General features: G+C 38.5%; 1 protein-coding gene across 5 annotated transcripts in view; it reads right to left on the bottom strand.

Annotated features, from left to right (window-relative positions):
* Positions 1-2563: 2563 nt before the first annotated feature.
* Nmdar2 (glutamate ionotropic receptor NMDA type subunit 2) overlaps positions 2564-24070 on the bottom strand; it is a 156207-nt gene continuing 134700 nt past the window's right edge. For 2 of the 5 annotated variants that reach the window (XM_072304570.1, XM_019050916.2), the window contains 12 exons: positions 23154-23304; positions 21894-22080; positions 20632-20741; positions 20074-20189; positions 19430-19553; positions 18632-18792; positions 17482-17663; positions 16432-16667; positions 15480-15670; positions 12598-12684; positions 10065-10172; positions 2564-6943 (listed from right to left, as the gene is read on the bottom strand). In XM_072304570.1, coding sequence (XP_072160671.1) covers positions 6910-6943; positions 10065-10172; positions 12598-12684; positions 15480-15670; positions 16432-16667; positions 17482-17663; positions 18632-18792; positions 19430-19553; positions 20074-20189; positions 20632-20741; positions 21894-22080; positions 23154-23304 — 1687 coding nt within the window. In that variant the 3' untranslated portion in view covers positions 2564-6909. The remainder of the gene's footprint in view (positions 6944-10064; positions 10173-12597; positions 12685-15479; positions 15671-16431; positions 16668-17481; positions 17664-18631; positions 18793-19429; positions 19554-20073; positions 20190-20631; positions 20742-21893; positions 22081-23153; positions 23305-24070) is intronic. The other 3 variants (XM_072304576.1, XM_072304584.1, XM_072304585.1) reach the window with 3 other exon arrangements.

The following is a 24070-nucleotide window of genomic DNA, read 5'->3' as shown; positions in this document are numbered from 1 at the left end:
CATTTTACGCGATTCTATTAAAAATTATTGTGCCTAAAACTAATTCGCGGATAAAGGCCGTCTGATTATTATATAGGGGATGATACCACTATTCAACCATGTGAGAGCTAGTGTTGCCTACACTGAAAATTGAAGGCGAACTGACATGGTGTAATCTTTTTCCGTTTGGTAAAATGATATTTTTTGAGCGTTTCCAAGTAGGCGTGAAATTTCATGATCATATTGCTTGTTTACTTCTGTCTCATTACTTTTTTTCAGTATTCCTCTTTTTCCTATCTTCTTCCTCTTCCGCTGCTGCTATCGTCTTCTTCTCCTTTCTCTTTTATTCTTGTTTTGAAATGCGGCATGTAAAACTAGTATTATTTCAAGAGAATTGAAGAGACGATTATTCTATTATTGCTAAAATCCCACCAGTAGAAGATAAAAACCTAGAAAGTATCATTGCTGATCAAAGAGATAGGGAGCACTCCGATTTTGAGCTCGCCCACTCGGGAGAGCTCTTTGCGATCGATTTCTTTTAGCATTGGTAGTGTCCGTGGCGACGAATGGATGGTTCTCGTTGCCGTCGGAGGAACGGCCAAAATCCCATTGATTTCAAGGTCTAAAAGTTGAATTTTCGCGGGTTACAGTTTTCCTCCGTCGAACATTTCCGTTCCCTCATTCAACTGAGGATTAATTGTTCCTCGTTTGCTACACTAGAGAGCAGCACTTTCCAGTGGCCGAGCATATCATAGCATGTTGCTATGGTTTTATATCAAATAACCTAATTGTATGTTATCATCCTCTTATCTTTTCAATGCAGTTTTTGTGTGCAGTTGTACTTGCAATTGTTATTATTTCTTAAAATAAAAAACATGGTGACCTCGACGTGATTTAATAATTTGTTCAATTAATTTTAAGTTACTAAGACTAAGATTGAGATTTGCGCATAATTAATGGATAATCCTTAAGATTGCCGTTATTGGTACCATAGAAGGTTAATTAACCTCAAAATAATTGCATGCTTGAGAGCTCGGTTGAGACTCGCATTGGGATCCTTTCAGAGTTTGTTTAAACCTCATATTAAGAATGCTTTAGGATTCGTTTGAGCCCCTCGCATCAAGAATGCTTGGGAATTCGTTTGAGCCTCGCATTTAGAATGCTTGAGAATTCGTTTGAGCCTCGCATTGAGTTTCTTTAGAGTTCGTTTTAACCTTAAAATACAGATGCATGAAGTGCTCTTTCGAGCTCCGTGCTATTTATAGTGCGCGAGGTGCTCCATTGAGCCACCCCATACCTACAAAGGCGTGATGTGCTCCATTGAGCCACTCGCATACAAAGGCTTGAAGTGGTCTCTCGAGCTCCACGCTAAAATTCAAGTGAATTCCTTTTCAGCTCTTAGTGTATACCATAAGTATTGTGTAAGAATTATGGCAGAAACGTTCCTCCAAACCGTGCTAAATTATAGTTTCTTTGAACTCTGTGCCGATAAAAATTCAGAATTTCAGACTGCCAGCTTAACAAAGTATAACCTTAATTCAAGTTGGCGACTTGATTTAAAAAAAAAAATTAAAATTAAATCATATGGTTTCATTACATTGTTGACAAGTTAAGAAAAAGCTTATCAACGATGAAAGCCAGAAACAAAAATGCGATGGCAAAAATAGCCATTGCAACATTTGCCGCAAAATCACATTCATAAAAGATAATTCCATTTCTCTCTCTTTATTTCTCTTTATTTATTGTAATGTGAAAAATTTGTCATATGAAATTACGTCATAACATTTTGCATCGGCATGTAACCTCTGATAATTGGGTAAAGATTCATTTAATACATATACAATTTCAGAAAAAATCATTAATAGTTGTTAATAGTTTCCCAAAGGCGAGCTCTCCAACACAGTAGTGTTGGAACCAGCAGCTTGTTTTTATTTAATTTTACGCCTTTTTCTTTATCAAACAAATAGTCAGAGAGAACTAAATATACAGAACATGTCTTTTAAGAAACTCTAAATTTTCAAAAATTTTCGGGGGCACTCCCAGGACATTCTTAAGGCAACCGAAATGGACTACTGGCGTAGGTCGGCCAGAGTGTCAAGGAAAGCTCACGTTCGGAATGAAAAGGTGCGTGAAATTATGGGCGTCAAAAGCAACACAGTGCATGAAATTTTCACAAAACAGCTTGTCTGGTATGGGCATATGCAAAGGATGCCAGATGATAGGTTGCCTGAGAAGGTTCTGGATTGGGTCCCCCCCCCCCCCCCCGGCAGAAAGCGTAGAGGACGCCCTGCCAAATCATGGATTGAGGGGATAAGGATATGAGGAGACACGATCTGCCGGATGAGCTCTGGCAGGATCGCTAACAGTGGCGGTTGGGTGTCGCAGAGCGCACAGAAGCGCTATAAGAGCGACTTATTGTTAGTCATTTAGTCACGAGGTATTTCTCTTGAATCAGATTGTCGGATTCCTTCCAGGCCCAGAGGATGCCTAAATTAATCTCGCATCGAGTAAAAGATGATAAATCCGGCACCATGTAAATTGAATTAAAGTAGGAATAAAGGGCGAGAATAAAGAACGTCGAACATAAAATGAATAAAAAATATATTGTTTTATCGTATTAAGAAACATCAGTTGGAATAAAATATAGAAATTAAACAAACATATGCACGGAGACGTTACTTAGAATTATCAGAACATCTCGCAAAGCCAAATGAAAAGCAGCAATAAATTGACCAAAGTTAACTGGCTTTTTACAATTCATAAAAATTAACAAAACGCAACGAAGAGGTTCGCAGTGATTTCAAAATATTATACGTATAAGAGTACTATGTTTGTTTTTAAGCTCTAACAGTCCACATTAGTATTTCTTCATCAATTAAAAAAAAAATTGGAAATTTGGAAACCTCCTTAAAAATAAGTAAAATATAATTTTTGCTAGCTGTACGTCCATGCATTCAAATAGGTTCAAATCATTTCTTTTTGTCGATTGCATACATGAATTTTATTTACATGCTGGACTTTTTAGTTTAGATATTACAGTATAGGTTTACGTTTAAATGCTTTGGTTTGAACATTTATAATTTATGTATGACGCCAGGCCAATGTTATAAAAATCACCCTCCACGGTTCTTGTACTATCATGTGTTGGCTGTGAAATGCGTATTATCACAAACAAGTCTTGTACACTGGATTGTTCTATGCTCAGCATAATCTCTTCTGCTTTTACACTAATCTACTATACTAGGAACTATTAAAGTTCATCATAACAACCTAACTTCATACGGCATGGCGAATCACTAAGTCAGTGAACCGATGACGGCGCAATCAATTTTTTCAATTAATTTTTATCAATATATTAAATTTTCCAGAGAGAAAAAAAAATGACATTATTTCTAAAAATTTCCTTTTCATTCTGCGAATAACTTCAAACAAGATAACAGAACGAATTATTTCAAATATACAGCAATCCAAGAGTTAGTTATAGAATTGAAGCAACTTATTTTTGTCTGTTCCTCTTTTTTAGAGAAAAACAAGTAAAAGATACAATACTAGAACTCTGCCATTATTATTCAGAGATTTGTTTCTCCCTTTGTTTGACACCATCCCTGACAGTGTTACGACGATTAGCTTCGGGGCTATGCAGGTAAAGGCCGGCCGCAACGTGCTCTATTATGAGAGAGCCAGATCGAGAGGAATTTCCAATTAAGGGGGAACTAATAGAGATTATTAAATGGACTTCATTTTGCAATTAGGAACTACAATTTCTGGCCAATTTTAGAAACGGCATACGTCCCTTTAGTTTCCTCATACACAGCGCCAAATTTACCTACTTGCCGCCCATGGGCCGCCTGTATTTTTCCGCCCCCTTCTAATTCGTTTTGAAACATTAATAGACCGTATTCGACAGTGGTTCGGTGTATCGTTTGGTTCAAAACAAAAGAACATAACCTCGAACAAAAATGTTAAGATTTAATTTAGAAAAGCTGAAAATGATAAAATTCCTAACAATTTCACTTTCCATTGCCATTTGGTACTCGAGAGAATAAAAATTCGATCCCATAAGATCCGTTACCTCAGATTTCTATATTGACTTTTGAGGCCGTGGTTACATATTGAACCAATCGATATCAATATAATGTCACCTGTGTGATCTGTCGAATACTATCTATAAAAACCATCAAGTGAACGTACCGGTGGGGGAGGGGTGTATGAGGCGCGTTTACTCGTGTTGGACACATTTTTTGTGAAAGCCCTGTCAACATTAACAAAAGTTCAGTTCCGTAAATCCATCCCTGTTTGAACAAGGCCTTTCAGTTATAAAAAACGAACGAAAAAATTATATCATACATAAATGTGGTTAATAATTATTTTAACTTCCGCCGCTGCGACGACCGCACTGTGTTGGCGTAATGCGTGAAGTATTCATGCAGTCTTGTAGGCGCTACGCGTTTCACGCCGACCGCTGCTGACCACACTATTTGGCGCAATGCGTGAAGTATTCATGCAGTCTTGTAGGCGCTATGCGTTTCATGCCGAACGCCGCGTCGCACCGCTCCGTTCCAGGTCAAATTGCGTGTTTGGTTTCTCTCTTAACTCGACTAATTTAAGGTGTTGTCTCTTGTATCACCGAAAGACGACAAAATTAGGTTTTATACTGTACTTTTACTCTCAGAAAATGAGAGATTTTGTCGCCTATTCTCGTTTGTAATTTTTCTGAATCCGATTTTCTCTCTCTTTTTTTGATACCTACATTCAAAAAGATTGCAAAATTTGCCACCCCCTGCATTTTGCCGCAATGGGCCGCGGCCCATGTGGCCAGCCCCTTAATCCAGCCTTGCTTATGCAGATGGGTGCATTGATGCTTAAGTTAGAAATTGTGGTCCTTATTGCAGAATGTAGTCCAAATGACACCGAGCAGGAAAGCAAAAATTTTAACTCAGTATGACGCCATTTTTTCCGAGATATATACTCAAATAGTATTTAATCAACATCTGAGCTATTATCCTTAGGCTTGTCGCAGTTTCATCTCGATAAAATCGAAATTTCATTTCTATTTTCTACTAGTTTATGTTCGATAATGTTGCGATAAATAGTCGTCGATAAAATAATGAGTTTATTGGATGAAATCGCGACTTATCGCGATTTTTCATCCGATAATATTGCAATAAGTCGTCGATAAAATCGCCAAACATTCTCCGATCAAATCGCAACTTATGGCGATCACTGCTACTAAGGAGTGCACGTTCAAGATTTTATTTAACTAGAACATATCATACAGATCATAATTATCGCAATTGATCGCACTTTTTTACCTCAGACGCTCGTTGCCAACAGTAATACACAATTTGAGCTTCCCGATCCAATAAATGACTATCATTGATTTCTCAATATTTAAAACTATCGAAACATTCCTATGTCCAATTGCCTACTTACATCCTTTTACCTCCCTTATTTATCCTAATAAAAAAACCTTGCTTTCACTCAAATTCAACAAAATAACAACGGGATTGAATAACAAATTGGAAAAAAAAAACTTTTATGGAGTATTCCTTCATTATCACATAAGAAAAAAATCATACTCGTAAAAACAACAGCACATTAAAATATCAATTTTTCAACATTTTTCGATTTTGCGGTTATTATAGCCTTAAGGAAAACAATTTTGGTAATTACAAAAAAATATTCAAACGTTAGCAGCACAATCGCGTTCGTCCAAAGTTTCGGTGCCGATGAGCAAATGTAAAGGTACACTAACTACATGATAACATTTTATTTTGGATTCTTTTTAAACATTTCCGCACGCTATCGAGCATAAAATAATTATTTCAACGTAAAAATAATTCACAATACACATAGATACAGTAACATATTTTTAACAGACTAGATATCCATCGAAAAACAAAGGGGGGGGGGGGGTGCTGTAGACACCAGTAGCTGGTGTTTTGCTCGTATTGTAAGCATCGGATTCCGGTGTCAAGCACATCCATCTGCTTTGTTCGACATTAGTAACGCGACATCTAAAGGTGATCAATTATCGATATTTCTCCATTTGAAGCTGTGGTAAAGAATCGATTATTAAGGTGTTCGCTGTGAACACCCTGTCTATAGATCCTTTTCCATAGGTTTGAAGACAGATCAATCGATATATCACGAAGCACGCCACCGATACGTGACGCTCGACGACGAAATTCCACATACAGGGTCGTCTTACTCGTAACCTTGTCTCCCGCACGTAGAAGGTACACTTAAGCCCCCAAAAAGGTACCTAGGTTTCTCACGCTCATTTTGGAAAGAGATTATAGGTTTTGGGGAGAAAGTGAACGCGTCACACGGGAGGCAAGGTTTAACGTGCAACGCCCCTCTCAAAAGACCTCGTCGGTGAAAAACCATACATGCAGTGGCTTTTTTTACCGGTTTTTTTTTTTTCACTTCCGATGCTTCACTGACCTATATAAATAGCTTTACACCAGATTTTTCTTTCACCTTTTCAGAGCGGGTTTATTTTTCTTCCGTCTGAGTTTTTTCATGATTTCGTTTTCATTATTATTTTTAAAAAAGGCATACCTCATTGAGGACTACTCATTTTTTTGTATAATCATCAGTGACTAATAGAAGTTTTATTGCTCAAGATTGATATCCCTAATCGAGCTCATTGTGAAATTATCGGTGATCGGTTACAATTTCATCCGTGTGCAAATCTATCTACAGACGTAGCGTAATGCAAAATAAAAATCTTATGCGTCGAGCTGAGCAGTTGAGGATCAGATTCCTCAGTGACAATATTGTCCGAAATTTTCGATTGGACTCCAGTCCGTTAAAATCTTAAATTGAGTAAAAAATGAGAAAAAATTGAGTCGCTGCATAGCACAGATCTGAGCATGAAACAGAGAGGTATTCACTAACGAACTAATGTTGATAAAACATTTAACATCACAGAACTGTTTCTATTTCCGCAACCTCCGTCCTGAAAAAATATAGATGAAAAGCCACTTTAATTTCAACTTCGGGTTTACAACACATGTCTGCAGTTTTACAAGTTATATGTTCGAGAATTAAAACAACTGAGTGAACTTGTTACAGAAAATAATCAAAATAATGAAAACTTCATGGCCGAGCCAGTGCCGTCATTAAGTTAAAATTCCTACGTGGGCACTGCTGAACTTATTTTGATTTTGCCTCCTTGAAAATGTCTTAATTATTCCAATTATTGATAGCTTTTATCACTTGCCGTAGCGACTTTCGGGGAACAATCAGAGCTGAAAACAACTATCTAGATGGAGAATCCAGCAACGAAGACCGCCCTAAGATTATACCTGACCTAATTAGGACGAACTGCTGCCAAACGGAACAATGTGTATTGAGACATGAGCCCTGAGACCCATAGGAATATGTGCATAACAGGGCTCACGTCATAATGCACGTAGTTCCGTTTGGCAGAAACGTAGATTTGATAGGTAGGCTGACCTACATTCAATACAATGGGCCTGTTGCAAACTTTTGCTAGAGCAAATATAAGAGTTGTTACTATCAGTAAAAGTCTCAAAAATCACGATGAGCGCATATTGGCAAAATTTGAATAATTCATAGAGTACATAGATTCGTAATGTAGATGGGAGAGCTGGCGCCATGTTCTGCTCGACGAGTTCCAAGCTCGGTGTACGCCGAGCTTCGGTCATTATTTCGATACATGTTCGATCCAAAATGGCGGTAAGGAAAACGTGGTAATTCCTATCTTCTTCACTTACATCGGATGGCCGGGTACCCGTTATCGAGAACAATCGATTATGTATCGAAAAAGTGACTCGGCGCGGCGCGGCGTGGCACAGGAGTCTCGGAATTCGGGACTTGGAAAATGCTTAAAAGTGGCGCCAGCTTTCCCACTTACATTACGATTCTATGTATACTCAATGAAATAATTACACTCCTAACTTCACAATCTGCGTAAAAAATTTAAGTTTTTTTTTAGCTTCCCGCTTCAAAAACGATACTACGGTACAGGTGAAAATTTCGTCGAGAGGAGTCGTTCCATTCAACCCCTGTGCACTAGGATACTACACAATATTCAATACGGCCGACACTAATCCGCCAAAACATACGTGCCTGGACGAGATTCTAGTCATTTGTTAACAACCCAGCGTGCTTACATAAACGATTTCTTCGCGTTGATAAAAATCCGCTTTGGTTGACCGATTGCGATTTGCACGCGGAAGCGTCGGCTGTGTTGGGTATTGCTATTGCGAAAGGGTTGAATGGAACGACTCCTCTAACGAAATGTTCAACTGTACCGTAGTATCGTTTTTGAAGCAGGAAACTTAAAAAAACGCAAATTTCTTACGCGGATTTTGAAGTTAGGAGTGCAACTTTTCAAACTTTGCCAATGCGCTCATCGTGATTTTTGAGGCATTTACTGATAGAAACAACTTTTATTTTTGCCCTAGGAAAATTTTGCAACAGGCCCATTAAGCGTCATATCGACGGCTACCTTCTTTCAAAAAAAAAAAAAAAAAAAAAAAAAAAAAAAAAAACACTCGGGAAAATCTAAAGAATAAGTGAATAATGGATACTCATTTGTGAAAAAATGCCGGGAAATGCGTCGCAATAGGTAATACATTTTGACATTTACGTATTTTTATATACTTTCGTCCGTATTGAAAAGCAAAAAATTGGTAAAAAATAGTGAGTAGTTTTACACAACTTTGAAAGCACATTTATATTAAGCAAAACAAGCCCGCGTGCAAAATATCGATTGAAGTCCTCTGAAGTAACCCGCCAGCGTCCAGAGTTCCAATAAAAGTTTCTCCTCTCATTTTTAAGAAATTTTGGGATTCTAAATGACCAAAACAGTGCATAAACGGTACGTTGCCTTAATACGCCTCTTTTAATATTGGACATTTCCGGCTACCGACTGAAAAAATGTTCTCTTCCAAATGAGGTCTCTTTTCCTATGGACGCGGTTACGTATATTCATCGTTCCACATTGAATTTGTAGGTTTTCAGAGAAAGTCTTAAATTTTCATTTACGTTTCTTGAAAAGGGCGGGCTCCGAAGGAAGTCTTTACTCCACGGATAGGCGACAAAATTTAGGAGTAGAAAATCACAAGTATAGAAATAATCCGCAAAACACCACGATTACCGACAACATCAAGACAATCAGGTACACAGTATGAGAAAGTAACCGACATTTTGTGTTCATATGAGAAGCAAAACGCAAAGGGTAGAACTCATTTTTGGTTGATTCATTTTCGTTAGTTTCTCTTCCGGTTTGACCAACCAAATATTTTGGTCGATGAACTCCAAATCCGTAAGACTCCTAGAGCAGAATTTCATTATTGACAGTCAAAAGCACTAGCCACGAAAGTTACAACCGAACAGAAAAATTGAAGATAACGTGGGTCCATTAGGTCAATAGGAGTCTTTCATAATTCTGTGATGTCTCTGAAATGACCGAAGGTCTCGGTTGGTTTCACCAAAAATTTGGTTGATCAATCGAATCGTTTTGGTTGATCTAAGCGAAAGAGAACTAACTCAAAGTAAGGGGGGAAAAACCGTAAAATGTTTGATGGGGCAGCTCTATTGGATCCGTATCATTCGAATTCGTTCTGTTTCACTTCTTAACTCTGCATTCTCACTCGCTATGACCCCTTCATGGCCTAAAAAAGACTCAAGTGACGTTTGGATCCTGACAAGTCGTTTTATGACATATCAGAGCGTTTAACAGGAGGAAACACACGAATACAGAATGGGAACAAACGTCAAAAAGAAGTACATCTCTAGCCCTTAGTTATTTTGGGTTCGCGCCTCAAAAGAAGATTCAAAGGACTTAAAGGGCAAGGTGCGCAAGTACAGTTTTTGCTATTTCGAGAAGTACGTGTTTGAAGTTCTGAAATTACATGGATCCTCACGGCGGAAAAAAAGTTCAAACTGACTGTTTGATGGTTAAAAATTGGAGAATGGGAGCGAATTTTTCACAGAATATATGCAGTATAAGACTAGTTTTACTGGAACTCGTTCATACATCGATTTTTTTTTTCAAAAACTGCACTTATGCGTCTTGTCCTCAAAGCCCCTCATTTGAGCTTTATTACCTGTAAAAGCTACTGTCGCACGGAAGGTGAGGAAGGAATTCATTCGTTACGACTACATTGCTCCTCACGTGGTGGGTATTAACTAAATTTGAAGCTGCAAAGTAGAATCTGGGGAAAGAACAGAGGGCATAAGAGTTTAAGATATTTAAGGCCACTATTTCTTTTTTTAAACTGTTGATCTCCTAATGCTAATCTCGTCATCTCGTTAACATCATCTTTGAGATTACCTGGTCGCATTTTCAAGGCTGAATGAGAGCGTGAGAAATATGAACAAAATGAAGGCAAACATTCCTCAAAAAAGGAACTCATGAGCAATGAGACACACATGCCGGAAACAAAAACTCACACTGCCAAACTACAGTAAAAGGGAGAAAAAAAGAAAGAAAGAAGGAAAAAACATGTTCCCGGACTTGGACGGCTGAGCCTTCCGAAAAGTTCGGTTCCTTCACTGGTTGCAGGAATGATCACATGCGCGAAAATGTTTCATCGGGAGGAAGCCGTGCAGACTGAACATTCATGCATGGTTTTATTTACAACTGGACGTATTTCTATCAAACAGAACTATGTGCAGAGGGAAAGATGGGGTGTGATCGTTGGTGCTCGGGCCATAAGAATGAATGGGAAATATAAAGCGCCAGTGACGTCAGCGGCAACGACGAAAGAAACGACGATCGAGGCGGTCTTTAACTCATGAGCCCTGTCCACAAGGCTCTAGATACATGCCCACAGCTCATTGGTGCTGCACTTAGTTGCCTTACAGTTCCGTTTGCTGAATTGGAGAAGCGGGATTCCACGTTCTATCAAACGGAACTATGTGCACAGTGTATGAGCTGTGGGCATGTGACAAGAGCCTCGTGGACAGGGCTCATGAGTTAAAGACCGCCCCGATCTTCGTTTCTCTCGTTGTTGTCGCTGACGTCACTGGCGCTTTACATTTCCCATTCATTCTTATGGCCCGAGCACTAACGAGCACTCCCCATCGTTCCCTCTGCACATAGTTCTGTTTGATAGAAATACGTCCAATTATATTAATCAAAATAGAAAACAAGAAAAATATAAAAGTACTTTGACAATTCGTTTTTTACTTTGCAATACATGAATAAAGAATTCACACGGAATTACTTTCACCCGGAAATTAATTCAAATTTTGGGTTACATTATTTTCTTTATCGTGAAGCCTGGTACGTAACTAATTAAACCGATTTGAAAAAATCGAGCACTCATTCACTCCTGGAATATTGTTTTTTCTTCAAAACCACATGTTTAACTTTACAAGACATATCATAATACACGGGGCCTCTTTTATTGCGAGTGAAATGGCGATAATCGTGTACATCTGTATAATGAAGAGTTTTTCTTTGGATGATGATAACCTAAGGTCAGGCTGCCGCTCCTAGAGGAGTTGATTTAATTCCAGGCAAATACCTTAGAGGGTTCACGTTTACTTGAATTGTTTTATCTTGGGGCGAGGAGGGGGGGGTGTTGGTCATTCAACTGCAAGTAAACCTGCGTGAGGAGGGGGGGGGGGGGTTAGTCATCAACAAAGTAAACCTGCGTGCGTAAAAAAAAGAAAGAAAGAAAGAAAAAAAAAACCATCTAAACCTCATGCACGAGGATCGATATCACGCGTTTAATTTTGTAAGTCAAACTGAAATTTTGGTCGACATGCCCGAAGTTTCAACTGAGATTTAGCGTCGTAAGGGCTGTGAGCTTACTTACGATCCGCAGGCGGTGCGAAGAAACTGGAGCACCGTACTCATGAATATTTAACCTAATATTTTTTCCACCTTCAGTTACACAAAACCCGCACACTTAAAATGCAAAATAAATTCTCAATGTTTGCAACTTTTTTAATAAATCTTACTTCGACTTACAGACTGCTTTAAATTAATCCTTCAACAAAATTCTATTTGATCATTACGAATTTAAGCTGTTAGAACATTTAACTGGAATCATTATTTTAGCGATAAAAAAAATGTTTTGATGATCAGTTCAATTGCTGGTTTGTGTTCAAATTCCTGTCACCTGAACAGAAATTATCTCACGTTATCAAACTACGTAATACTCCCCCATATTACATAAAATCCTGGAGAAATGGACTCGAGTATTTATCTCCAAGCGAATCAGTGAGAACGAAAACACACCAACTCGAAAAAATGAAAATAACACACAAAACTGCACATTAGAAGAAGAAGTTAGTCTAATTTAAGGATTTTTGGTGCCTAAAAGCAAGTACTTAAGGAAACTTTAAATGTCCAAGTTGGAACAGATACGGTAACTTCAATGACCTCTACGAAAATTGTGCCCTTATTGAAAAGTGAGCATTTTCGAGGTACAGAGTTGGGTGTGTTTTCGTTCTCACTGATTCAAGTATGGTTTAAAAAAATTTAAAAATATACTTGTACACTACTGAGAATGAGAATACACATTGAAGAGAAGAATGGACGGTAAAAGCTGTGCGCATTGACTGAAAATGAAAACTAAGAATTTTAAAGGAACTTAATTACAATGCACGGCGTTTTTGTATACTTACTGTGGCGTGGCCTCGTGAGACGGTGAGTCTTTCGTCGTACAACATCCCCAACAACACGAATGGTTTGCCGAGGTGTTCACAGCCCGCCTATTAAAATTTTTTCATGTTTGTTGTATTAGCACCATTATTAAACTAACTTCTATTTTGCCTAAGAGCGTAATATTAAGCATGTGACTGCTTAAATGTTAACGAAATATTTTAGTATTGTAAATTCACATTTGCTTTGAGCATCCTAAAATGTTTGCATCAATGGAGAATTTGCACGCAAATTTATTAACGCCTCACCGGAGAGTGCTTAAAGAGCTGAACTCGCCGCGTTTTTGATAATTTTTTTTTTTTTTTTTGATACGGGAATAAAAATTTCTGGTATAAAAATTGATTTGAAAGTGAGAAAATGCACTGCCTAGTGGCGTCAGCAGGCGGCATTTTCCATTTAAACATATGTCTTTCAGCAGATTAGATAATTTGGTCGTACCTCCTTTAATAATTTTCCATTTAAAAACAAAGGGTATCTTCGTGTTCAGTTCACTTAGTGCTTTCCATTTACACGCGACACAAATTTCAGACACCTGCAAATTCTCCATTAACTTATTAAAAACAACAAACCACATTTCCAAGAGTAGCAATATCTACAAAACTTGTGCTGAACAAAAATAAAAGTCAAGCAATGGACTGTGCTGTTTTGGAGGGTCTCAAAATGCAATTCCAAAATGCATAAAAGTTCCTGATCAGAAAGAGTAGGAAGAATGCAGATGGAAATATGATGGTGATCAACGTTCAGAAACAGGCATCTGAATGAAATTTGAGCGTCTGTTAATATGAATCGAGTCAATTCCAGTAAAGTCTCTGAGGAAAAATCAGAATTTTAAAGTGTCATGCTCATTTGACATTTTTTCTATGGGCAAATATTTGAGTAATAGTGAAACTTGTGAGAGTGCCCCAAACTTTTGCTTACAGTTAACACGAAAAAGAAAATATTTGTGATTTAGCTTTGGACGATAGAGTTTCGAAAGATTGTTGGGCAATTGACCCAAAGGTTTCAGGACATTCCGTCAACGATTTTTTGTCCGCACACCTATTTTGTCTAGTAGTTTACGACCACGCGTAAAATAAGAGTTGTGTTGAAAAAAACTATAAAATGAATAAAAAAGAGGAAAAAACCAAAAAGCACCCAATCATTAGTTTTAACCCGTATGTGCATAGATCATTTAGAGTCAAATACGTCCAATTTTGAGCGTTTGGTTGCGCGCACACACGCTGCAGCACATTAAAAACACAAAATATAAAAGAAATAATTAAAGTGCTTTGGGGATCATTAAATTTGACACGGAACCTCCTTAATGTTTGCAAAACAAATTTTATATTTTCCTTTAATAATACATCTTTTTTTCTTTTTTTCATCAATTTAAATGAGGAAAATCCATGCAAAGTGTGCAAAAATTTCAAAGTCATGAGCTGAAAAACGCCGACTCCGCGATTTTTAATATTAGAGCCAAACACAGAGCGGAGCGGCGTGCTATACTGGCGCGAAACGCGCACTAACGCCTACAAACCTAAGGGGATACTTCACGCATTGCGCAATGCTTGAAGTATCCCCTTAGGTTTGTAGGCGCCAATGCGCGTTGGGAGTTGGCCCGCCGCAGCGTGCCACGGCGCCTCAAGCAACTATTCCACAATAGAGGTGTTGCACAGTATCAAACGAAATTGAAGGTGCTCCAACATTCTAAGGATGGTAGGCGTCCTTTGAGAGTACGAGGCTTTCCTCGCAAAATAAATCAAGGTACTATGGCACGAACTTTCCTGCCGAAAAATTGCGTGGACATAAACTACTAGGAGAACCAGGTGTGCGGACAAAAAATCGTTGTCGCAATGTCCTTCAACCGATCCGAAAGTGCTTAGTACCTCATTCCACCAAGTTTTTGCCGTTGAAACTAACAATTGTATTTGCTGATCTTATTATCCAGAAATGAATACCAATTTCCTCGAAAATGGAATTTGTTTTGTTTTTTTTTTTTTTGTTTTTTTCCCGTCATATTAAAGCTAAAAATGCACGATAGCACCTAAATACGATCACGTGTTAAAATCATCCAATTTGGCTGAAACTTGGCGCAGGGTCTGTTTCGATAGAATTTATGAAGTTTAGAGGGTGAGACGAGAAAAAGCTGGGCCACCGTGCTATCACGCCTGTGTAATAAAAATGGTGGTATTTGACAGCCCGCCTGAATCCTGGGGTTATAACCTTCGAGTCAATCGCACGGACTTTCGCGTGAACTGCAGTTCAAGAATAATTTTCGATATAGTTCAAATATTTTTTTGGAAAAAATGCAGGAAAGGGTTTTAAAAAAATTCGAAAACCGATGAATGCTGTTTAAAAACAAACGAGATTGTTTAAAACATATTCTGGGTTTCGTTTCAAAAATGTACGTATTTGGCCTATGATAAAAAATATAAAAAAAATCATTCGAGATGCTTGTTGCGATGAAGGCTTTAGTGCAACTTCTAAAAGCTGATGTTGGGCCTTTGTAGCTACTTAGAGTTCAATAAGTGCTTGATATTTTGTGCTGAAAAATTCAAGCTAGCATTGCTGATCATTGCGTATCGAGCTGTGTGCAAAAATCGTACATCGTCATCAGGAGCAAGGCGTGAATGATCGACTATCGATTCCCCATTTCGAGCAATAGTAAAAAATCGGTTATTAAGGTGTTCATCGATCCTTTTCCATAGGTTTAAATGACAGAACAATCTATATTTTTCTAAACACCCCACGCTACTGATCATTATTGTTTTGAAACAAACCTATAAATTTAGACTGTAATGTGATTTAGAGATTGGTGTAAGAAAAACTGAAAGAAGGTTCGTGAGGTTCAACGTGTGATGCCTACCTTTTGGTCGGCCTCAAGCCATGCGCCTCCATTTCTTTCTCTAGCTGTTTAATTCTATACTTGGCGATATCCAACTCGTGGCGCACTTTCCACAAATGAGTGTCACAAATTGGGTCGCGGCACCTGTGATGCCGGATGATGTCCTGCGCCTCAAAAACTGCGCCTCGGAACGTCAGAGATTTACCCATACTCTTTAACAAATAAAAAATTCAGTTCAAATTTAGTCCAACATTGGATGTGAAATGTTACAGAAGTTCAAATTGCAGCTTTGAGATTTTGTGGCACTGCTTTTGCCGTTTTTTGTTACCTCTACATATCTATTGGAGACTTTGCACTCACATTTTTTATTGCTTCATCTGAAAGAGCTTGAAGAGCTGATTTTACGATATTTTTTATACTTTTTTTGGATTTGATAAATAGTACAGAAATAAATTTAAAAGTGAGAAAATTAACCGCCTATAAGGACGTTATCTGGCGGCAATTCCCATTTAAACACACGTATTTTGGTAAATTAGATAATTTTGTCATACTTAACCCCTCAATAATAAGTCCAATTTATGAACCAGGGCTACCTTTGTGTTCAGTTCACTCAGTATTTTATACTTAAAAATGAAATTCGTCAAATTTCAGACACCTGCAAATTCTCCATCATGGTAGTTGGTCCAATCACGGCTTAGACTATCTCAAGATATCTGCTTAAGATCTGCGCTGGAAACTTTCCTGATCTACACGAGAAGAGCTAATCAAAAAGTAGGAAAAAAATAACCGCATTTGCTATAGCTAGTGAATAAACTTGAAATTCAAAAGCAATGAATTCATTTATTTGAAAAAAAGAAAAATTCCTCATGATTTTTTTCAAAATTGCCATAGGCAGCGCATGGATGAAACATCGTAAATGTTTTAGCGTTTTTATTGCGTGAGATTCTTTAAGATATATTAAAAATTTGATTACCAAGCTTATGAGGGCGCAGCAACCACCCTGATCGGATTTGGCCAAGTGTTGGCGTACGTATTTGAAGTAGATATGTTCTAAGAAAAGAAGGAGAGCAGCTAACAAAATTCCAGACATGAGCAATAAAAAGGCGGACAAAAACTGTTCCAGAGCCAAAGGATCACTTGATTTGTGCTCCTGTTTTCCTGGTTTGCAAGAGCCCGTCATCCAGTACCTTCGTAATCGTTCTAAATCACCTGAAATTAGACCAAAACAAAGAAGTATCAACATTTGATGGGTCAGTGGCGCAAAGAAATATATAAAATTAAGATTGAGACAAAAATTACGAGACGCTCCTTGAAACGTTCTTGACCGAGGATAACTTTGGATTCCTCTCGAGTGCAGTGGCGTATCGTGCTCTGCGATGAGTCGATCGATTTATCATTCAAACCTATGAAAAGGGATTGATTATCAGAATATATTTTAATAATCGATTCTTTATCATAGCTTTAAGTGGGACAAAATCGATGGTCCATGATTCACGCTTTGCCACCGCTCGAATGTATGTTAAACCCACTTTTACTTAAGTACAATTCAACATTCCAGGAAGTTTCAAGGAGCGACTGAGCGTGATTTATCTGATGTTGAGAAGTCCATTTCTAGAGCCCCTCTCAAATCGTTGTGTTGAAGCATTTTATCGCACGACTAAAATGTTTTTAAAAACCACCAGTTTCATCCAATAATTACTTTTTTCTTACATTTACATGCAAAAGTGAGTGAAAAGTTGTTGATTGGTGCCTTTCAAGTCAACGATAAAAATAAGCGACAGTATACTTTTTAAAGACCCATTTAAATAAATCTGAGAGCACGATTCTTTTCGGTAAAAGAGTTTGTCGTTATGAAAAAATGTCTTAAAGATGCCTGTTCAAAGACATTCATAGGAGTGCGTAAGTTATTTCAAGAAATTGCTCCCCGCGCAAATCGATTGAATAACCAACTGCGGGTATTAACTGCCGATTAAGTGCCTCTAAGTAATTACACATTTTAAAATATGATATGAAATATTCTTACCATTCTCTCGAAAATCTAGTAATCGTTTATTGAACATTTGTACATATTTTGAATTTCTACTAAATGCCAGTCCGTAACCTGTTTTGGCGTACCACGAACCGACAGTGAGAAGACGGCAGTCCTCATCTTGAGCAACCAAGTAGTCTAAAACTGTTCCGTCGTAAATGAAAGCGTCAAGTTCTCTGAAAATATTAAACAATAAGATTAGTGACTCATGTGGGTGCCTCATATCTTTGTTTGCTTCTACCTCGATCTTATAAAGCGGCTGCGCTGATTCGCCACAGAGTAAAATGTCCAACATTGTCCATACAATGTGGCCACTGGCCACGCACCACGCAACATGGAGTCTGAAAACGCGTTTTCGCTGTTGATACTTGCGACACGTTTAAAGGATAAAATCGGCAACATTTACAGCGGTTTGCCACCAAAATGAAAAACCACGAAAGGTGTTGATTTCCTTCACAAATCTGTGGCGAAAATCAACGGTAAATTGAACGGCTCATTTGGAGAAGGGCATGACTGCCAGAAGTTAGGATCCGAGAAAGCAGGAAAAAACTAGACTTCTTGGGCCATTCCTTAGATTTCTGTTTGAAAAATATTTTGACTCTCAAATGTTTAAAAAATACGAAAATAAGACGTCAGTAAGTGCAGAAACAGGGTTATGTACAGGGGGCGTTTTAAAAAGAGGGAGGGGGTGAAGGTCAGCCCCACATAATACTCGTACTTTGTGGAACACGATAAAGAAGGAGAAAGAAAGATATTTTCGATGGGGATAGGCTCAATTCACCTACAATTAGATGAAAAGACGAGAAAGTTTTCAGGAGTAGGCTTCTGTAGTTCGACGATTACGGTAATTGACAACTAATAGAGAGATTCCCAACTCGTAACCCGATCAGGTTATAAGATTCTTCAGAATTAGATTTTGCAGATTTTGCTATCCACGGATAGAGATATGCTCTTCTCTGTTGTCTTTTTAAACCCTCCATTTTCCCTCTTTTCTCTGATTCATTTGGTTCGCCGTCATATACGTGATGAGAAGCATATTTTCTGATGTTTAGGGACTGCAATATTATTGCCTCGTCCCATAACTTCATAGAATTAAGATTCGTGCTAAGAGAATGTGCAGCCACATAATGATAGGCACACTCACCCACTTACAACGCTATCAACCCCTGCTTTCACAGAAGATTTGTTGTATTTGCGCATGTGATTATGCATCTCTTTGAAATACCGCTTCAGCGTCGAATCGGTGTGACTGAAGGGAATCGTCCCAAATCTGAAGACAGGCTTGTGGCTATACGGTTTGCTCAGCTGAAAAATAAAAAATTAGTTATTCACATGACCTGTCATGGCTTGAACATCAAGGGAAACAAGTTGGTTTACAAGACATTTGATTTGCATCATGTTTTTTACCAGTTAGTTACTGTCATTACTGTTTCTGATGTTCGACGGATTCTCTTTCTTGCATTTTTAAAAAAAGATAGCATTTGAAATTCACTTAAAAGTTGAGGACCGACACACTTGAGATATTCAGTTTTCCTCAAAGTTTCTCAAATTCTGATTTGGAAGATGCCCGCGTGATCGAGGACTGAACAGAATTTTCAAAAATTGCTATAATTCTTTCTCAAATTTTTCAAAATTTCCTCCAATTTTCCAATTTTTCCCTGTTCTTTGATGGAGTCCTTGTAAAACTTTGTTGCGAGATATTTCAGAGCGTTCCAGATAAATCACACATGATTTGTTCTACTATTTGTTGGAACTTCTGACTGTCATACGTCGTTCAGCTTTTTGGAGCCTTTCTCGACTAGAAAAAATCTATCAAGTTCTCGCCAGAGAGTGTGTAAATCTGAAAATGTTTGGCAGGTACAGCCATCAACAGGTCATACTTATGTATAAAGCCAAGAAAAATGTGAGTGAGAAAGTTATTTGGCGAGATGTTCAAAATTACCCGGTGATCGTCGATACCGCTGAATTCGTGAAATTCCTCTCTGGTTATCATGAACGCAGCCAAGTTGGCAGTGTAGATGGCAAGAAACACGACTGCGAACATTGCCCAGATATTTGTCATGAACCTAGAACAATTTCGTGCGATTTAAAATTTATTAAAAAAATAAGGTGCATTTCTCAGGCAATATAGTATGACTATGTCTCAGACAAAGTTACACACCTGAATTTATTTCAAAGACCCCCCAGTCACGAGAGGAAACACCAACAAAAGAATACTGAATAGAAAATAACAATAAAATAATGATAATAGAAAAATCATTCCAAATTTTGCAATCAATTATTGGAAAAGATTTGTGTTTTTGCGCATACACCCACACGCAAACACCCTCAGACACAAAAATATAATGCGAGCAGCGAATGTTTTCTTCAACCAAAGCAGCAAATATGGGGGGGGGGGGGGGGGGTTGTTGCTATGTACATTGTACAACCAAGATGGGTGCCGTTATTTGCGTAGGTCATCAACAGGCGGTAGCTTCGTGAATGGTGGATACGAGAAAAACATCATTATATTTTCATAAATAATCATTCACATGTGACAAATGAAAGTAATTTTACACAGAGGTGGACAAAGACAATGTATTTTACCTAGCTGTGAATCCTCTGGGCGAATCAACGTGAACAGCCGCTTGAAAGAGAACTGCCCATACGAGCCAGTAAGTACGGAATAATGAAAATCTATGATTAGGCGATGGAGCGGTGGCCTGAAATTAGAAACGAGAACATTTGAAGAAATCAAGAGTGAGTGTCATGTCATTTTAAAAAAAAAAAATTGACCATTAGAAAACTGCTGAACGTCATTTTATTGAAGAGATTTTTCTTCTATATGCAAAGAATATTCTATGAACATTTCAAGCCATGATGTTGGTCCGGTCTCCTTTCAAAAGATAAAATAGGTGCAAAGATTAGGAAACACCGAAATCGAGATACGCATTTTTGCAGTTTCACCGTCGATAGTGTTTTAAGTCGTTTTAACAGGTGAACATACTCTATATACTTTAATGTAAGATGTCAGAAACAAGGAAACATTCTAAGCAGTTGGCACTCTTTCTCCTCACAATCCATTTGGTAAATTTCGTAAGAGATGATTTTATGATTATTGCTTCAATAACCTTTTTGCAAATTAATAAGATCTAAGAGCCATACCTTCATGTTGAAGCCGGAAGGACTGAGCCATTCAAAAAGAAAAATAGTAAATGTTGCTGCTTGGATTGCCACAACTCCAACCAACATCCAAGAGGCAGTGTCAAATGGTTCTGCACAAAAAAATCAGCTAGTTATCAGTGAGAAACTATCGGTAGGAAAAGATGAAAAATACATTCAATCCATAATCTTTCCTCACTTGTCTCCCCAACAGGAGCGATACCTCACTAGCGACAATATGCGGAGTATTAAGAGTTCACTCTTCCCGCCAGCGCGCCTTCAATTTTGCATACCTATGCAACACGGACGTCCATCAAGTACTAATAGTTGTATCTCTGCGCCGTCATTGACGCGCTTCTTTTTCCACGGTATACTTTCATACTGTGTTTGTTTCCATTTATTTTATTAAATACAGCAGCTCTTTTGCTGGGGACGATCCGTGAAATTTTGAACCCGTGCGGCGGGGAGATGGGTTAAGAAAAAGCATCTTTTTTAGAGTTACATCGGACCAAATTTAAAAATCTAAATGGGGTTAAAAAACTGAGAGTAATGGCTTTTCAACGCTGTTTACGGATTTTCTCCATCCGTTTTCCGAATTGACCGTTCATAGGTCAGTGTTTACACGAGCTGTGGCCCGCATTTCGAGATTACAACGTTGCACTTTTGGACGATCAATGGCGTTTCTTGGAAAATTGACAAAGTTGCGATAAAAATCAGTCATAGTTTATTTCACCGACATAATAGAGAACGCTGAAATTAAGTTGCGGTGTGAGAGAAACGTACAAAGCGTCTTCAGTCAGTATCGCATGCGGAAAATACTACACGACTTTCATTGTAACGTGTGGATGCAACTATTCGCGCTTCATGGATGTTCGTTTCGCATACGCACAGAAATGAAGGCGTTTTACCCCTCCAGGCACTCACCGCTTCAATCGCACGGCGGGCTTCACTGCGAGGATAAATAATGATGGAGCATGTTTAATTCTTCGTTTTTACCACTGATTTAGACATCTTTTCAGCACGAATAGTTGCATTTAGCCGTGGATTAGAGCATCTTTTGTGCTTCAACTATTCATGCCTAGGAGGCATCTGTCAATTTATAAATTGGTGGTTATAAAGTACCATTGCCCTCTGAAGTGAGGGCTGCGGCCCCTATACTCACAGACCTCAGAATGACGGAGTAAAAATTCGAAGGACCCAACCCCCTCCCCCCACCCCCTCTTAAGAGATGAGGACGACAAAGTTTTGTGTCAAAACCAACTTACCCAGAAAGGCAGTTGGTGATATGATGCCGGTCCGTTTTGCTACAACAATGGCAATCCCAGTCTCCATAAAAGGCACTGAAAAATCAACCACAGCCTCTCTCTCCGAGTTGATCATGAGAGCTGTCATCACCATATCCGTTCTCCTGTTCACTAAATCGGCGATTAGGCCGTTCCATTTCCCATTTTTCTGCAAAAAATGTAGCAAACGTTCAAAGTTAATTAATGAGAGGTTATTCACCGGTCCTTGCGATGCACTGGAAAATTACCGGCCAGACTGACGACTCATGTGCTAAAAGGGCGCAAGACGAAACTTGTAGTTTTGGAAGAAAAAAAATTTCTAATATTTCCACAAGCTCCAATTTTTTTGAGTGCTATTTACCCTCGTCTGATGAGAATTAACTAGACACGATCCCACCTTGGAAGCATCTTGGAGAGACCATACACGCAAATTTAGGGAGAAGGCACGAGCTCAGGAAAATCCAAGTCGTTGTTGCCAGATAATGCTGAAAAATCAGCACATTTTCCCTTTTAAACCCATGAAATATCCGCATTTAATCGCACAATCGGGCAACCTTGATCCATGTGTCTGGCTTTCGTTCGTCATATTCTTCTCCCCTAGGTATTAGAGATTCGACGTTTTTCACATGTTTCTGTTTTATATACATAGATTCAAACGGAAATGAGGAAAGGATCCCTCTTTCAAAAAAATTCCTTGGAGGAGAAGCGGGTATGGCTAGTTAGATTGTTAGTTAATTTACGACGATCAGCAACCAGGCCTATTGTATATGATTTAATGCGAATATAATTTTAACGATTAATACTTTCAGCCATAATGCTGCAGCTTCCTATAATCATATGTTCATTGAATAATGTGCCTTTCTTTGTGCTTGTTGATAGTGACGAAATGGTAGCAGGGGAGCGAGAGCTTGTGGAAAGTGGGGGGGGGGGAGGGGCGGTCTTCTAAGGGTACAAAGCAATTTTAGAGGAGACTTAAAGTTCCTAACACGCGGTCATTGCGGTCAACTTTTACACAAAGACGTTAAAACTTCCTTTTATTGCGTTTTCAATATCCCAGACGGAATGTCGCCGGCCGACCCCCCCCCCCTCCCCCTCCCCCAACCCTAAGGAACCTGATACGTTTCTCTTCCCCCGATGAACATACACAGTAGATGGTGAGCTGTAAATTGTAAATGATCTAATGACCGAGGAAGAAGTCTCTTAAAAGGAAGATTACAGAAGAGAACTCGTGACACTCATTACCTCTTCGAGCGTTCCCCATTTTCCGTCCTCTACGCGCACAAGCTCGTAGGTGAAGCCCAACTCCTCGGCAAATTTCTCCAGCAGATCCACGCAGAATCCAGAGCAACACTGGAAAAACGTTTCGTTCTTATGGGCCTCTTGGATATTTATACTGCAACAAAAATCATCAATTAAAAGATAAACAGTTATCTTTTAAAGATACCTTTCTATGGATGTAATTATTATTCCTAGTTGTTCATTCTGCAATAGAATAAACAAATGACTCATCATTAATGAGCCCGTCGCTAAAGCATTAATTGCAGCGGCTAGTGCGCCTTATATTAATTCTAGGGAGTGTACCCCCTGACCGATCCGTGGTCTAACCCCCCAAAAGCGCTTCGTGTTTCAGGCGTCAAGCGTTAGGCGTTCCTCTCATGATGTTATAAAGATTAAATCATATAGGACGTCTCTCTATTCAGTGTCGACATAAATTAGACTTATTTGTACCGCTGTTTGATTTCACTGTCGTAAGTGGTGTTTAATAAAGTTTATTGTAAACTTGGATCGCATTTAGCAAAAAGGAATCGGCGCAATTACGATGTTTTCAAAATCGTGAAACTTCTTATTTTCTTTTGAAAATACTTAGTATAAGTACAAAGTATTAAAATTTACACGATTATTTTCCTTTTAAATTGACAATTTTTTTGTGAAAGGCCAAAACTACTTGCTACTCAGGGAAATTTTTTAGATGATTATGAAGAAGCTACATTTTTACGACACTGCAGTAGCGATGGTTCCTTTTTGCTGAATGCGATCCACTTATAGGAGCACTTCGAGCGCATTTTTGAGATATCGACGGTGAAACAACCAAACTACGTATCTCGGTTTGCAAAGTTGCAGACTTCCTGTCACACTTAATTTTTTAAATGAAAAACTAC

The sequence above is a fragment of the Bemisia tabaci genome, chromosome 1, assembly GCF_918797505.1.
Source record: "Bemisia tabaci chromosome 1, PGI_BMITA_v3".
NCBI classification, from domain to species: Eukaryota; Metazoa; Arthropoda; class Insecta; order Hemiptera; family Aleyrodidae; genus Bemisia; species Bemisia tabaci.
Note: the sequence above shows the minus strand (reverse complement) of the source record. Positions and strands in the feature narration are given on the sequence as shown.